Source organism: Chaetodon trifascialis, chromosome 2, assembly GCF_039877785.1.
Source record: "Chaetodon trifascialis isolate fChaTrf1 chromosome 2, fChaTrf1.hap1, whole genome shotgun sequence".
Taxonomy (NCBI): Eukaryota; Metazoa; Chordata; class Actinopteri; order Chaetodontiformes; family Chaetodontidae; genus Chaetodon; species Chaetodon trifascialis.
The window spans coordinates 20,436,567-20,454,186 of NC_092057.1; the positions used below are offsets into that span (position 1 = coordinate 20,436,567).

At 40.3% G+C, this 17,620-nt stretch overlaps 3 protein-coding genes across 3 annotated transcripts; 2 read left to right on the forward strand and 1 right to left on the reverse strand.

Moving 5' to 3' along the window:
* The first annotated feature begins 607 nt into the window (after nucleotides 1-607).
* Nucleotides 608-4,564, forward strand: nfam1 (NFAT activating protein with ITAM motif 1). The gene is made up of 6 exons (XM_070987140.1): nucleotides 608-780; nucleotides 1,166-1,435; nucleotides 3,040-3,155; nucleotides 3,952-4,080; nucleotides 4,228-4,338; nucleotides 4,427-4,564. The coding sequence occupies exons 1-6, from the start codon at nucleotides 636-638 to the stop codon at nucleotides 4,487-4,489; spliced, it is 834 nt and encodes a 277-aa protein (XP_070843241.1). The 5' UTR covers nucleotides 608-635; the 3' UTR covers nucleotides 4,490-4,564.
* Nucleotides 4,565-5,090: 526 nt separating this feature from the next.
* On the forward strand, nucleotides 5,091-9,776 carry f8a (coagulation factor VIII associated). Its single transcript, XM_070986018.1, has 12 exons — nucleotides 5,091-5,200; nucleotides 5,637-5,683; nucleotides 5,799-5,871; nucleotides 6,533-6,692; nucleotides 6,935-7,003; nucleotides 7,154-7,274; nucleotides 7,402-7,494; nucleotides 7,711-7,775; nucleotides 8,244-8,325; nucleotides 8,461-8,507; nucleotides 8,894-8,949; nucleotides 9,068-9,776. Exons 1-12 carry the CDS (start codon nucleotides 5,142-5,144, stop codon nucleotides 9,147-9,149), a joined length of 954 nt encoding a protein of 317 aa, XP_070842119.1. The 5' UTR covers nucleotides 5,091-5,141; the 3' UTR covers nucleotides 9,150-9,776.
* Nucleotides 9,742-14,247, reverse strand: emp1 (epithelial membrane protein 1). The gene is made up of 5 exons (XM_070986032.1): nucleotides 14,140-14,247; nucleotides 13,194-13,284; nucleotides 12,577-12,676; nucleotides 12,098-12,238; nucleotides 9,742-11,007 (listed from the first exon to the last, which is right to left on the reverse strand). Exons 2-5 carry the CDS (start codon nucleotides 13,266-13,268, stop codon nucleotides 10,847-10,849), a joined length of 477 nt encoding a protein of 158 aa, XP_070842133.1. The 5' UTR covers nucleotides 13,269-13,284; nucleotides 14,140-14,247; the 3' UTR covers nucleotides 9,742-10,846.
* Between the last annotated feature and the right edge of the window lie 3,373 nt (nucleotides 14,248-17,620).

Here is a 17,620-nt window from a genome sequence, read left to right on the forward strand (position 1 = left end):
TAACCCAAGCTCTACTCTAAAATTTCATAATTTACATTATAGGGACCTGCATTTTGTCCCCACGAGTGAGACGAGTCCCCATAATTTGACTGTGTAAACAGATTTATGTCCCCACAACATCAGTAATACATAGACACACACACACACACACACACACACACACACACACACACACACACACACACACACACACACACACATGTTCTCCCTGCCTGCCTGCTTGAGTCTTTCTGTCTTTTAAAAACCACATGACGAGGTGAGCACTCGAGGCTCACACTTTTGTTTCTCCCACACTGTCTCACTGTGGAGGAAAGCCAACATTGCACTTCACTTCACATGTAGAGGCTGACGTAAGAGAGTAATGCAACCAGGAATACTCCCTCTTAACACAGCACAAAGCAAGTGAGGGGCTGACTTCACAGTTTTTATCCTACTTGTGGATGTATCCTTGCTTTCAGGCTTCAGTGTTAAAATTCACCTATCAAACAGAGTTGGGAATACTCTTTTCATAAGTGCTCTGGTCCCTCAAGTCAGTGTCCAGTAAAACAAAAAACTAACATTTTGAGGAAGTGCTAGAAACAGGAAATCCAGCACTGCAGTTAATGTACCAACAGAACTGGGAAACACTAAGAGACATGAGGAACAACCTCAGTGAAGAAGCAGCTCTCAAAACCCCTAAAAATCTGAATATGGACGCTCAACGACTCTGGCAGCTTTCTCTTATGTCTACCTGGATATTTGTCTTTTTCCCTTCTGTGTGCTCTGGAGTGGAAACACCAAGTAAGCCATCCAAACTATGCTTGACTGTCACTGCAGTGGGAGGATCACTAATGTAACTTTTAGATTGTTTGCAGCCAAATTTTGCTTAGATATGTCGAATCAACAGTAAGGTTTGTTTTAATTAAAAATATATTGTTTTTTGTTTTCATTTTATCTATGAATGTGCAAAAAACAGTCAAATATGTGTCACAGTTTCCCAAAACCCGAGATGAGGTGTTTAAATTGCTTGTTTAGTCCGGCCATCAGTCTAAAACCATAAAAGATTTAGTTTACTTTTTTGCTTATCAACTGATGTTAATGACTGATTGGTTATCAATATTGTTGCAGTTTAACCAACTAATGATTTCAGCTCTAATATAAATCTTCATGTTATGTCCCCTCACAGAAATAGACCTGGAAAGCACAGTCTTTGTGGCCTTCGCAGGCAATGACCTCAACATTGAATGCGAGTTGAAGATGCCCGCAAACCAAAGCAGCGACAGCCTGACGTGCTCCGATCCTTCCAACACGCAGATATATAACTGTGACATCCCTGCAACGGGGGGCCAGCCAGATAGCTTCAAACAGAGACTGGAATTGAAAAACCTGAGGAGTTCAGGAGAATACTCCTGCCGATATAAAACAGCCGAGGTGTACTGGTTTCTACGAGTGAGAGGTGAGTACGAGAAAGAAGAAGATATGAATGAAGGATGAAACTGGAAAGGATGTTGAGGACAGTAAAACCTCGAAAAGCAAAAGCAAAATAAAGCAAGTAAAACCTCAACTTTTTTACTGCTGTACAGTGAAGACCCACTGGATGCAAAGTGTACCAAAGTACACTCCTGTTAGATTTCTGTTGCAAAGGACTGTGAGATTGCATGGGATGCGAGATCATGTGAGGCTGACTGGCAGCAAGAGAAAAAAAAGGGGGGGTTAATTTAGTTCAACTGAGGAGGATTTTGCCTTGAAGCTGTTACATTCACACAACATCAGCAGAATGTGAAGAACCAAAAAACTTTCCATTAATAGCTAAATTTGCTAAATTTGTTGCTTCGTATTAAACGAGAAAAGCAAGATACCTTCCTTTGTATCTCACTTCACTCAGTTAAACTGCAACAAACATAGATTTTATTAAGTTAATATAACCAGCTATTATGGTGTTATTGACATTTCTTTAGTTTTTTTCTCCAAGTGGCAGGTCCATGTGTTAGCTGACATGTGAACAGTTTTCATGGCTCAGGTGCTGCTAATGACTGATTGAGTGATATGCTTGAACAAGATATAATTGTTGAAAACAAAACAGAGTGATGCTGTGACAGGACAGGGAGTTTAGTCCCTGGGACTGAAAACTGCAGTTCCTCAGAGGGCCAATTGAGGCTGGGTCTAAAAGCTGGTCAATCCCCATAGATACAGCTAATTTCCTTGTTCGTGACAACTGTTCAGGGTGAATTTTTATATGGCTGCTTTGAGTGACAGCTAGCCATTAGGGTTTAGCAACCAGGCTTCAGTCAGCCCACCTCAGCTCCATCCACACTCCACCTCTTTGCTCATTTTTGGATTAGCTGGGAGTCAGGCACTGCCAAGATGGCGACAGCCGAAGCCACTGTTGCTGAGCTTCACAGAGACTACATCCGTGTTTCAGACAGTTTATGGTATATGAATATTAGTTTCTGGGATCAGTCTTTTTTACGTCTCTTGTCCAAAGATACAGGCAAAAACAAAGTTCTGCTTAGCACAAAGTCACATAAGATGTTGTCAGTCCCTTATTTACTCAATCTTTGCTAACTAACTCGTGCCCACGGAGGCAGTATTGTGTAATTTGTTCATTTCCCATAAGTCTTCAACGTTTGAGTGGACTTAAGTTTTGAGTAGTTCACTGTGTCATTTGAAGGATGTTTGACAAAAAGTGAAAAATTGTACATGTAACAGGAAACACTAAACTAATAAGAAAAGTCAGACATAAACATAATTGTGCATTAGAGAAATACTTTGTTTCATATCTCTGTAATAACTTTGTGGCCTTTCAGATTTTTTGTGGGACCCCTTGAAGGATCCTGATCTGCAGAGCGGGAATCACTGTATATCTAAAAAGCCAGCACTGACCTGATACTAATGCTGACAATGTATTCGCTTTAGCCCAAAATATGCAAAAAGTACACTGATCTGAAATATTTTTATCTAGTGGATTACTGGATGAGGAATTTATCAGCTAGCCTCTGCCATCCAGCCATGACCAGCATTCCTGGCACAGACTGACACTGAATGGTTTGTGTTTTCCAGATGATGGCTACAAGGAGGTGTGGGATTACACCGAATGCATCATAGTTGCCATCCTCACAGGAGTGCTGCTGGTTTTCAGTGTGGCCGGCTCAGTATATGTCTTCAGAGGATATTGGGTAAGATGTGCCCTGCTCATAAGGTAGTAGATGTTAAGACACTGAGTGTTGCAGCATAAGAATATTGATTTGGCACACACTTGAACTGTGGTGTCATGAGGGACATGAAGCTGACAAGCAGTGGTGTAGATCAGTCCCATCATGCTTAATCGATTATTAGATCAACACAAAATTGATCAGCAACTAAACGAATTTAAAGCAAAAGTGCTAAACATGGTTCCATCTTATAAACTTAATGATTTGCAGCATTTTCTTGCCATATTTGAGAGTAAATTGAATATCTTGGGAGTTTAGACTATTGTCTGGACAAAACAAGCACCTTCAAGATGTCACCTGAGGATTTAAGAACATGTGATGGGCATCTTTCACTGGTTTTCCAAGTAATCAGTTGAGAAATGAAGGAAAATAGTCATTACTTGCACTTCCAAATCATGTCTCTGTCAAGCAGTAGGTCATCTCAGAGCTGTTTTTCTTAGAATAACTTCAGATAACTGAATCCATGCTACATTACAAAAAAGAACATTTAATCAAAGACATTTTCAGGAAGAATCCTGCACAGATTTCACTTTTCACTCTTTTCTAATGCAATAAGCATCTTTGAAAGTGCCCTCAGTTGGATTTGCTGCAAATAGCCAACACTAGTTTTCTTTTACCTTGCTTTCATCATGCTTCTTCTGAAAAACAGAGAAGCCAAGATTAACAACCATAAAACCCAAATCAAACCTTTCCTTTATAAGTAAGATGATTGAAAATCCTCATGCGTCTTAGTCTAGTTTGGGTTTTTCATTTTTTTTAGAAAGACTGCAGCGCTGAATGTGGCAACACCAGCCAAAAACGACAGCAGAACAGAGAAGAAAGGAAAGAGAGAGACACGGAGGAAGACAACGTGGATGTAATAACAGCTCGGGCCACGTCTTTCTATGCTGTGAGCACTTTTCTGTTCATCACTACATAGACACATTTCACCTGAATTAAATCATACCACCTAACATTAACATTTGTCCTTCATTTTCCCTCCATTCATATGTTCATTGTTGCATTTCTTGAAAACTGATGAGAGCTATTTTCTCAGAGTCTGGAGCCTCGGCCCAGGTCCATTTATGATGTACTGGACCGTTCAGCTGCCAACACAGAGCCAGACCAAAGCAAAGCTAAACCCAAGAAAAAGAAAACCCAAAATGTGGTCAGTGGGAAGAACAGATGCTTTGTGACATCCTCTGTGATGGAAAACAGTGAAACATGCAGTGACTTGTCTTCTGCTTCCTCCACAGATGCCGGAAGCCACACAACCTCAGCATGAAGACATATTTGAGTCTGTCTATGAGAATTTTTGAATCATAAATAAACTTGATTCCACAGATTGTGTGATATTTAGTAACTGAGATGATCTCAGTTTGTTTTGCTGTCTTTGTCACCTGTTAGCAATGTAAAAATACAAAGTTATTATCAGCAAATGTATTAACTCTGCGGGAAAAGTGGCACTCTACTGTATGATACTGTTGGAGTATTATTATGGATGCACTGACAAGTAACCATCATTTTGATATTGTCACTGCTTGCAGTGGGGCTAATTTTAACTATTCTATTTACTGTATAACGGTGCATTAGAGGTTTTTAAACTGTGAAGCTGCAAAATGACTACTAACCCTATGGCTGTCAAACAAATGTGTTAGAGTAAACATATTTAAAAACAACAACAACACAGACACACAGAATAGTGAAGTACTGGAGTAAATCTACGTGATTATTTTCCCCATCTGTTACCGATAATAGGAAAAACTTAATCCGTCCCTGCAACCTGTCCTGCCTTTTGCTTAATTCCTCCGTTCCTGTAACAGCTATTTGGACATTTTCTGGACCGATAAGCACCACCCTTTTACGTACGATGACCAATGAAAGTGTGAGTTCTCGATTCTACGAGCCAATGCCAGCGCGCCTGTCGTTCGGACTTCCTGGTTTGGCTTGTTATGTTTTCCTGCATTTGTCATGGCTGCTGAGGGCGATTTTCTGGCGAGATACCGTGCGGTGTCAAATAAACTGAAAAAGTAAGGCTTTGAGGTACACTAGAGCAAATAGAAAGAGGACTGAATATCAGGGTTAGCGCAACGTTACTTGGCAATGATGCTACAGATAAATTCTACAGCTAGCGCAAATAAGCTAGGTTATGCTCACTGTTAGCCTGTCATTGGCATTACTGGCAGTGTCGCTTGACATTATTTAACCTTTGTGTGCATGTACTGTAGTTTGTAATGCCAAGATTAAGTTGATGGAATTTAATTGTTTACATGAAAAGCAGTAGTTAACTGGCGTGTGGTTGCCTTATTCAACAGCTAGCGGTAATGTTAGCTACTACAGTTGCTAAAACTAACGATGCACATTCATTCCTCTGTTAAGTACTGTAGCCGTTAGCTAACTGAAGCTTGCTAATTTGCTAATTGTGATATTTAAGAAATGTGAAAGGCTTGTGTTTCCTTGTCGCAGACGTTTTCTCCGGAAGCCCAATGTAGCGGAGGCGAGTGAGCAGTTTGGTAAGTGCCTGATACCTCTACACTGTTAAACACTGTTATGGAGGCTTATATGTCGTCAAAGGGTTTCTTCACAGTTTGCCTCACATTGATTTTCCTGTTTTCACCGGTATTTCAGGTCAGTTAGCCAAAGAGCTGAAGCAGCAGGACTGCCTGCAGTATGCTGCCTTCTGTAACCTGGCCATGGCTCGGTGAGTGCACATTTATTTATGCAATTAATCACACTTTAGGGCTTTAATAGATTTTACAACAGCCTCACCATAAACAATGGATTGAAAAGATGTAGACTTGCACTGAGCACATGGTGAAACTTTGCACGAAAGCCTTATTGGTGATGACGTGCTGCAAAAAACTGTAGGAATTATACATTGTGCTATTACCACATGAAAGTGTCATTTGGTGAGTAAATAAAAGTAATTATTCTTTGGCTGAAAGATGTGACCTGTATGTGACATTCATGACATTCATATGTCAGACACCACAGAAGATTTTGACAGCTTGCAAGATTTATATCCCCCTGCCAGGATGTGGAATATTCATAATTATGGCAATTAAAATCAAAAGAAATGTCTGTACATCAATTACATAATCTGTCAAATCTCTACTCATGTGTCAAGCACATGATATCATGTTCGTTCCAAAGTTTTGGGATTGTTGCTTGAACTGAATAAACAGTGACTTGTCTACAGAGAGTGCTACATGTTAAAATGAATAGATTTAGTAACTGGTTGCTACAGGGAAACAGGTGGTGGCAATTATCCTAGAGTGAGTCTGTATCATTCATGGTGATGACATGTTTACTGTTGATGGTGCATCTGTTTTTGTTACAAGTCCTGAATGTCTTGACTGCAGGTGTGAGCAGACTCTATTTAACGCTCCCGGAGAGGCTCTGGCGTTAACTGATGCTGCCCGCCTCTTTCTCTCATCTGAGAAGGAGAACAGGGCGCTGCAGGCCCCAGGCTTTGATGAGCACCTTCAGGCTGCTCTCAACTGCTACAGTTTTGCCATCAAGGTACACCCTGAGTCCCGGTTTTTGATGACATTTTTGGTGCACGAAGCAACAGCTCTGGAAATATCTGGGAAAGGAAACTAATACATTTGATGAAAGTTTTTGCAATATTTCTGTCCTGTAGGCAGTTTCTGTGTATTAACAGGTTAAGAGTTGTCAAACTAGATTATGCAGTACATTATCTGTATTGTTTCCACATTTCTATAGAGACAGAAAGATAAGGCTGATGTACAAATGGGTTTCAGGTGTACATTGAGATGAACCAGCCTGTGATGGCAGCCAGCCTGTGTCTAGAACTTGGCAATGCGCTCAAGGTAAAACTTCAGGAGACAGCTTGAAGCTCTGAACCAAAAGATAAATGATCTTTTTTGATATACTGATATACTTTGATATATTTTTGAATTACTGTTGATATTACAGTAATTCAAATGACATGATAATCTGAAGTCCTCTGGTTTCAATAGGAGATGAACAGACCAGGAGAGGCTATTGTTCATTACCAGAGGGCTGCAGAGTTGCAGACACAGACACCAATTGAAGCTCTACTGTCAATGGGCGAAATGGCCACGTGTAAAATTCTCACCCGTGAGTTCAGTCTGTCCTTTTACATTTTATATGCATGTTTTATGTGTGAATATGATTTTACATATGAGTATACAATATGAGTTTTCTGCAGTTTGAGCTTGCATATCTCTTTTTTTTTTTTTTGCAGGAGACTATGACGGTGCTCTGTCGGTGTTCACAGAGATGCAGCTGATGTGCCTGGAGAGAGGACTGCAGCTACCAGGCACCAGCACCCCTGTTGGTGAGGCTCTACATTCATCTAGCTGCTTAAAATAATCTTATATGTGAGGCTGAATGTGATGTGTCAAACATAAAAAAGTGAAGGGATAGGAATATTTTCACATTTTTTAATGTTCAGATCAAAAGCTGTAAGGCAGGGTTGGTTTTCTGCTCTAATGTAATAGCTTATGTGATTACCCTGACTGGAAAACTCTCTTCCTTCATTGTCCTGAAAAAGGTGCGTTTCTGGACATTGTGGCAAAATGTGAGATCTCCAGAGTACTTCTGCTGATGCTGCTTGAGGTAAGCATATTGATCTATATCTAAAGACAACATTCTGCAAGAAAAATATCATGATATCTGTGTAACTGAAGTGGAAAATATACCCTTAACACAAGAAAATCGTTTTTCCCAGAAAATATAAAACCAACAACTTCTGTTTTTTACTGCTCTTATGAAAAGCTGTATTTTCTACAGGGTTTTATAAATAGTTGTGATAAAACATTGTGTACACCGTGCAAAGTATTTTTTATCACAGATACACAGAAATACGAACATCTACCAGCACTTCAGTGTCGAACAGCCATCAAAGGCCAAAGGGTGAACTGCCAAAAGGCTTAACAGTTAAATCTTAAGCATTAAAAGCAGGAGCCACATCCACACATTACCAATGCCAAAGCATTGATATTTTATCACAATAAATATTATTTATCCTACATCTGTACGTTACTGACTGGTTTACCGGTCCAACCTTTCTGTGTTCCTGTGCAGCCGCCACCACAGAAGCTCTTACCAGAACACGCTCAGACCCTCGAGAGATATGCATGGGAGTCTTTTGACCCTCACAGCCAAGGTGACTGCACCTGAACTATTATTAGAGCAAGAAAGCACATGAATTATATACAATCTCTTTTCACTGGGAATGCCGAAATTGTATCATGGCATTTGTTTGAAGTGGTGTAAACATGCTTCTTGTCCTCTCCTTCAGTGACCTTCCTGCCTGAGAATGTTTTCCTGCTCTTGCAGTCAGTAGTGGTGAGTTTCATCATCCACATACTTGTACAGTTCACAGGATTTCCTGATCCTTCCTGCCTCATACAGGAAAAATCACAGTCCTAATGGCCTTCATGTGACAGTGATAAATGTGCTTCAGTGTGTCTTCCTTTACCAGTGGAATGATTTGTTTTTTTTGGTTTGCAGAATTTTACCTGCATCTCAGCATGAAGCAATCAATATTTACAGTTTTTGATTGTCATTTATTCATGTCTGAAAGATTCTGTAAAACCACTTGTTGTGGTCCAACAGGCTTGATTCATAAGGGAGCACAAACATTGACGAGACTCTCAGAACTTGTCAAGGTCATCTGAGTCTGCAGTTGTGGTTTTATTTGTGTAGCGTGTAACAGCAAATCTGTTTTGCAGATGGCGTGCCAGGAGAAAGACACAGAGTCCCTCAAGGCTCTTCAGACCGAGCTATGGTGAGCATTCAAAAATAATCATTTCCACCTTGTGATGGGCATTGAGCAGCATTTTTATTGCTTCTCGATCTTAATTTTCCATATTGATAATATGTTTGTGTTTTCCTTCCTACTTCAGGCCATTTCTGAATGCTGAGCAGAATCATCTTCTCCACCTGGTGGTACAAGAGCGCATCACACCGTCTGGACAAGGCATCTAGCGCGGTCCAGTTTTTACTCACTTCCTCTGGGAACGATACTTTATATAATGGAACATTCCTGTTTCTGACTGGGTCTGTTGTAAGACCTGAAGAAGTGCTGTTTTCAAAACCTCAGTGTTGTAAGTTGCATGCAATAGAAAACTTTGCCCTTCTTAAGCAAAGTCACAGATTTAGAAAGCAGTGAAAATCCAGTAACATGTTCTCGTGCTGAGTGTTGTCCTTTATTATCCTGATGTGTAATAGTGACTGTTTTGTTTTTTGTTGCATTTACAGCAGTTTAACAGATGAAACATGAGCTTAATAATTCTTTTATTAATAAATGATATGGCTTAAATTCCAATGTAATTACAAACAAAACCTTCTATTGCATAGTTATTATGAAATATGGTGAAATGAAACACCATTGTCCTCCATCCCTGGTTCACTTATGTTCACTTGTACAAATTGCATGTACATTTCATATGATAGCAGCCAACTACAGACACAAAATCAAACAAGGTTAAAAAAAAAACACTCAATACAAAATGTTACAAAAATAAAATGGTTACAATGTACACAGATTAAAAAAAGGATACACGATACTTCAGTTGTAAAATAATGATACATGATTAAAACTACTTGTACTGTAAATTAAGGCTTCCCTCTCCTGATTGTTCAAGTACTGCAACAGGAATGCTGTAGTTTCGCTGACATGCCGTGTCTTCACAGATGCGGCATTTTTTCCACTCCTCAACTCGCCACCTGCAGTAGTAACTGTCAGCCTCACGACGTGATGATACAGGATGATAAGTACTAGTATTTTGAACTACTACATTTAGGAAGGGCTTCAGCTTGCTCTTTCCTCCTCTCACATGGTCAACTTTGATCAATTCTTAAAGGAATACTTTGACATTTTGGGAAATAATTCTCTTTCTTGCAGAGTTAGACGAGAAGATGGGTACGACTCATTTCTGTATGGTCAACATTAAGCTACAGGGAATTGGGGTGGGGAGTCTTCAGCTAGCATGGCTCTGTCAAAAAGCTGAGAAAATCCACCAACCAGCACCTCTAAAGCTCACTAATTAATCATTGGCTTAAACCATGCAGATGCTCCCCTGTAAAACTATAATTTGTCATTTTTGATCATTTGTGAGCTTTAAAGGTGCAGGTGGATGTATGATTTCATGTATTTAAAAAAAAAACAAAAACTGTGGACAGAGACAGGCAAGCTGTTTCTGGTCTTTATGCTAAACTAAGCTAACTCTGTCGATACTTAACAAATGCAAGACTGTCGTTGATCATTTCATCTTACTCTTAGCAAGAAAGCAAGTACTATTCCTTTACAACTAACAGGTATGGAAACCTATGTGTTACTAGCTTTTTAACAATGGAAATAATTGATTTATTAATAACTGTATGATTACACTGCTATGAAAGAAGCGCTTGTAGGGGATGCACCTCCTCATCACAACCATCATTAAGCAGCCCATTCTGCCTCTTCAGTCCAGCCCTGCATGTAATGTAAGCACTCAAAATATAAACAAATGGCTCTTGTTAGCAAGCAAACATTATTCTCCCATTTTCTTAGCTTTAGATTTAGATCAACAGTCTTCAGTTTTTTGGGTTTTTTTAGCCAAATTTTGAAACAAATCCTATTTAATTTCCCAAATTCAAACCGGGAATATGATCCCAGGCCTGCCCTCGTTCCTCTTCTCCTCTCACTCGCTCTTCTTCCGCAGGATGAGGTAGGTGATGGCTAAGGCGAAGGTGAGGACGAAAGAGATCCAGGCCAGGACAAAGGAGTGTCCGAATCCTCCGTCTGTCTCGCCGCTGTGAAGCTCGGCTGTGTAGATGGAGGCTGCTATCATTATGCACAGGCCTGCAGGACAGGGAAGGGGAATACTGTCACATACACCCAGACGAGGCAATTAAGAAGTAATTATTTTTCCTATCATAAGATTAGGCTTGTGAAGGACAGCGTAGCTGACGGTTCCACTGCAATCACAACGAAACGAGACAGTTCCACCTCACTAATTTTCCAATCATAGAAACTCATGACAATACATGTTAAAATCCTATTATTTGTACTTAATTATGTTTTTTTTAATGAACTGCATAGTAGCAGAGCCAGAGTTGATCCAAAAATGACCATCTGTTTTTAATTGTTTTGTTACAGAGAGATATTGTAGTAATTTATTTAAATAAAGGAAGTACTAATAAAACATCTAATAGTTATCACAATGTTCTGCCCATGTTAGAGACCAATAACTGAGCTGAAAATTGATTGATTGATTGATTGATTGATTGATTGATTGATTGATTGATTGATTGATTGATTGATTGATTGATTGATTGGTTTGTGGACAGAAAATAGTCTGCAACAATTCTGATAATCGATTGATTTTCAAGCAAAAATGACAAAAACTCTTGTGGCCCAGCCTCTGATGTATGACTGAACACATCTAAAGACAAAGATCTGCTGCAGTGATTCTCAGTCATGAGATTGAACAAATTAACAGGTCGAACCAGCTAAACTGAAAACCTGCAGACTCTTGAACCTGGTTCACACATGATTGAAAATCATTGTCCTTCTGTAACTGCGTCCATGCTTGTTTTAACGCTATCATGCAGACACGCTGTACATGCGGAGGCTGAGCTCTGCTTGGACGGATTTTGTTTCATATCTCACGTAAGGGGAAGGGAGCAGACGTCCAGAGACGCTGTCAACATTGTGAGGGACCCAGCTCAGCCTCTATGTTTGCTCTGCTCTTCCATCTCCTCCAAGAGAATGAATACATTTTAACATGTGTAATGAAATACTTTAGTTACACAGAAATGCAAGTCTGAAAACACTGAGCATTTTGCACACATCCTCCAGAGGAGCGTACACATCTCAGCCAGACACAGAAAGCAAATAAATCAATATTTCTCACAGCTGCAGGCCAGACTTTTGACTCCAGGTTACTTACAGGCGATTAGCTGTAAAATGCCAGTGAAGGTGAACCTCTGGCCTTTGGGCAGGGTGAACAGTTGAGCCACAAACACAAACAAAGCCAGAATAGCAAAAACACAGGCCAGCACTGAGGTGGCCTGAACCGTCTGGAGATATTCTGCAACAGCAGGACGAAAAACACACACACAGTCAGTGAAGGGTCAATATCAACACAGACACAAAGCAATCTGCATCACAACTGCTTCGTTAATACTGTTAACATTCACACCATGACTACTGATAACTTATGAGCATGTTGTACCAACAGTTCAGCAGCATACGATCTTGATTTTTGATCATTTATGATAATTCCTGACCGGATAAAATCCTCTGATCTGCATCCTGTTTCTTTCAAACAACTTCCAGTCAAATCAAGACGACATTGGAGCTTTTTTTGACAAAAGTAACAGCTCTCAGTGACCAGTCTCATTGATTCAAACATCCATTGAGTTTTACCCTCTGGGTAGTTCTTCAGGTTGGTGTAATGCCAGACTGACTTCGACAACTCCCACCTGCCCCACAAGTCAGTTGACACCGTATCACTGATCCACCAGGCCTGAAGACACACAACAAAAGAAGAATGAACATGAAGAATGTCACCACACACACACACACACACACACACACACACACACACACACACACACACACACACACACACACACACACACACACACACAGGTTGCATCACATGGAAAGAAAAGTAAAGGTTTTTACAGATTTACTTCATAATACAAACATTTCACTTGTCATCCCACACATGTGCATGACCAGTTGACGGACCCATTCGGTGTCATTTTCCTCATATTATGTAATAATAGCAGTTATTCAGATGCCACAAACATAAATTATCTTTAGAAATGTGAATCTGGGGTATTTCCAAGTAGTTTAGGGACACATCTGCTGGCCGGAGAGGAATACATATTGTTTGATTTGTTTGTATTTGCTCTGAAAAACCCTGTAGGCGCTTTTGGTTGGCATTCATGAACTCACATACAGTGAAGCCTTTCTGTTCCTCCCCTGAGCAGAGGCGTGTGTCAAATGAGAAAACACCTAAAATAATATCCACTTACATTATCAATGGTGGCCACCAGCAGCAGGATGACGGTGGTAATGTGCAGAACAACGATTCCAGCCAGCATCAACATCGTGGCCTTCTGAAAACTGATAACAGGGGAATGGAGGAAGGAGGGACACCGTTATTTATTTTCCACACACGGACTTATGTAACCCAGGCTTGTACAGGAGGACGCATCAATTCACACACACACGCACAGCTGTCCCAAATAAATACTGTCTCCAACAGAACGAAAGAAACTGACAGAGGAAAGGAGATCCGCTGCATGCAAGCCCAAACTCGCCCCTCCAGTCTCTCTCTCTCTCTCTCACACACACACACACACACACACACACACACACACACACACACACACACATCTCTGCATCACACACACGTCTGCTGTCAAATGGATACACCTCGCTGCTCACAAAACCACATCTTAAAACTTTTAAAGCGTATTTTCTCTCATTTGACGGCACAGATAGGTTCCCGTCCATCTGTAGCGTCCAGAAACACTCCTCCGGTTGCTTAAAGACTCCTTTTTTCACGGCTTTGGACTGTTTCCGTCGACAAGAAAGGCGCATTTGTTGAGACGATGTTTGGACATTCCCAAATGGGTGCTGCTCCGTTACACACAGGCCCGAACTCCACTCAACAACTTTGAATAGAGCGCGAGGTCAAATAACAATAAGCACACTTATAAGTCACATTCCAAAAAACAAACTCTGCTGACTGAGCAGCTCTATGTTCATCTACACAGTTTGGAGTCGCGCGTCTTTTTTTTTTTTTTTTTTTCTTGCGCTCACACTCAAATCCGTACAATCCTTCAAAGGTTTGATGAAAATCTGTACTGAGCTCAAGTTTACTTTCCTGTGTTCTACACACAAAAAACACAACCAGCGCGTCTCACAGCGTCAACTCCAACTTTACGAAACGGAAACAACGTGGAGAAACGTTACCTGAAAGCGCTTTAACGCACGGCCCGGGAGTTATTTGGGAATGTGAAACAGTGTAGACCCACCCAGCTTTGAATTCACAGCACACACACCACCCTGTTTTCCCTCTCTATTCCCTCTCTTTCCTCCCACCAAGCCCCACCCATAAAGTTTAAATTTTTTTCCCCTCAATGAAACGTCCAGGCGAACCAAAGGCTCAGGTTGCCCCTTCAACTCCAAACGGTGCGTAAAGAGGAGAAAAGTCTTCACAACCGTTCATTGTCACATGGATATTTAACACCCAGAGCTGCTTACTGTTTTCCCCTCAAATATCTTTCCCACAGGCTGCTGCAAACTGATTTCTTTCAGCTCAGTTTCTCACCTGGGTCTCATCTTTGTATCAAACTGGGCTCAACAGCTGTAACGTTTTCCTGTGAATAGGACATAAAATTGGACATACATAAACATGTTTTTCAGAGCAGTGAATGAGTGCCTGTTATTTGTGCTTTCAGACACACTTGCTGCCTTTATGCACATAAAATAGGGGACATTAAGAAGTGATACAGACAGCAGTGCACTCTGAGCTCCAGACACCAGGGACATGTTCATCTGTCCAGCAGCAGTTGTTGTCAAATAAAAAGTGAGATGAAATATTGGCTCGTGTGGATGCAGTTTTGATTGTGTAAGCGCAAGAGAGCAAAATTAAAATCAATTTCAGTCGGTAAAAAGCCTTCAGTGGATTATTCACTGTGCCTTTCAGTCAGTCTCCTCACTGATTGTGCTCACAGCGCAGTCACACCACAGAGACAGTGGACAAGAGCCTGTGCTGGGGCATGATGGCAGCTTCAGTGCAGTTTTCACTGTCCAGTGCCAAGTCAGTCAAGCAAAGAGGATCTAGAGGATGGTTTGGAAAAGCTCTTATTACTCTCTTTTAGTCTGGAAGGAGGCTGAAACAAAGAGAAAAATACAAATGTAACTGGCCAAATGAGGATATACACTCATTTTAATGGGAGCCCCCGTGGAATCGGAGCCATGCTGAGCTGCTGCAGAGCATGCAGTAAACTTCATAATAATAATAATAATCCAGCCCAGTTTTTCATCTCAGAAACAGGATTTGGAGATGAAGCTAATACTTGACATGACATAAAGAAAATACCATAATGCACATAAAATAAAAAAAACAGAAGAGGTTAGATATGAATAGACAGATATGAATGTCTGTGTCAAGGACTTCTACTCACATGAAGTGGTTGTATCACATGTAAATGTTCTTTGTTGTCATTCCACACATGCACATGTATACCAGTGGACATACACACTTTCATTGTGCCCTTACATGAGCTGTGATTACTATTTTATCTTACTCTAAAAGTGGCTTAGCATCACTTTCAGTGGAAAAATACCAGAAAATCTAAAATGTATCGACATTCAAATCCCGGGCTTTTCGCATGCAGTGGCCTGACCGTCCACTCGAAACGTAATTTACATACAACCCTAATTCCAACAAAGTTGGTGCAACACGTAAATGAAAACAGAATGCAGTCATTTGCAAACGACCTGTGTTTACTGACAGCATGTTTTCTTTTACAAAGTGAAGCACATGTAGTAATATCTTTTATCCGATTATGTGTTCACAAAGTGGTGAACCTCTCTACATCCTTGCTTGTGAACGACTGAGCCTTACCAGGATGCCCCTTTCATACTCAATCATGATACTATCACCTGTTACCCATGAACCTGTTTGCATTTGTTTTTTCCTCTCTTTGTTAAATTGGAAAACAAGGGGGTCAGACTGAACAAGAAAACTCACGTTATCATCTCACATTATCAATGGCGGCCACCAAAAGCAGGAAGGAGCACATCAAGTCTTCAGATAAAGGCATATCTGAACCACAAACCGTCATATTTTAAATAGATACTGTCAGATAGGTACTATTATTGGCTGCAGTAAAATGATACCATGTTATTAGAGGATTACTTGGCAGACAGTGCATATCTAGTAAAGCCGCCGTCTCAGAGGAGAGAAAACTCAAATAGTTATATGCTGTCTTTTATTCTTCAAAGAAGCAGTGTATAAAAACAATAAAAGAACACTGATTTGTTCTCCTGTGACAGGCCTCAGCTCATCTCGGCCTCTGTCTTGGCCCCTGTCAGGCTGTGGTCTCTCAGTGAAGACTACATGGCCTGAGGAAGTCCTGATCCCTGTTCTACAATGGCTGCTTTATCCTCCTGAGGTGGGACGAGGATAGATGCCATAATTGCTTCCTTTGCTCTTTTACTGACCACTCCCTCATCTGTTGACAGTAGAGATTCACTCAGCCTGACCTGGCAATATATCAGTATGAGGAATCATACTGACACTGTCCCACTCAGGTCATCTGTGGCTGGTACAATAATATGAGGCTGAAGATGAAGAATCAAATACGCAGTTTATATGGCTCAGTGCCGAGAGCAGTGGAGGTACATGATGTGCAGCAGTGACTATGATTTAAGTCAAACAGGAAGAGGAATTCTGTTTTTCTGTTGTTTGGGTGTCTGCTCTGAGGGTACCTGCAGAATTTTCAAAGACTCTTCTAAACCTTTTTCTAGTTTCTACTCTATTATCTAATCCAGGTAAACAGAACATAATGTCATAAGAAAAACACTCACAGATAATTTTTTATTAAAATATTTAATGTTGAACAAAGCATCAATGAACAATACATCAAACTGATAATTACATTTACATTGTTGGGATTAGACAACAGCAATGGTGGAAGACTGGCTGCAAAAATACTCCATTATAAGTAAAAACCCTGCATTCAAATTTAGTTAAAAGCACAATCAGCAAAATGAACTTAAAGTTTCAAAGTAAAAGTACTAAAGGCAGGAAAATGTCCACTGTGACTGCAGTCAAGAAGTGATTCACTGACTAATCATTTCAGCTCTTATTGCATATCCTGTTGGGTAGTTTTATCTACAATCCAGATTCCAAAAAAGGTGGGATGAAGTGTAAAAAATAGTGAGCATATTCTCACTATGAAAACAGCACAAAGACAATATAGTTCATGTTTGAGCTCATCAACTTTACAGATTTTTGTAAATATATGTTTATTCCGAATTTGATGCAACAGCATCAAAATTGGTCCAAAATTAAATTTCTTATTTTCAGCAGACAAAATATTTTTTCATCCCGACTTTTAAAAAGCTTTGTGAATTCTGGACTTTCAGAACAGCAAACGCTGTTTCAAAGATTGCAGAAAGGCCCAAACTAGGGCCAGGTATAATTTAAGTCTAGTATCTGTGGATCACACCAAGTGAAACCAAACGTACCTTTTAGAGTGAATACATTTCTCACAAGATATGTGTTACATAACTTTGTGCAATGACTGGGCACTGATGGAGCTATTACTGTAAGTCGCTGTTTTTATTATAGTCCTGCTGAGATGAAAATCATTTGAGAGCTGTATTATTGTCAGAGGGTGTAGGAATGGATCAGGTGATGCATTTTCTCTTGGCAGTAAGT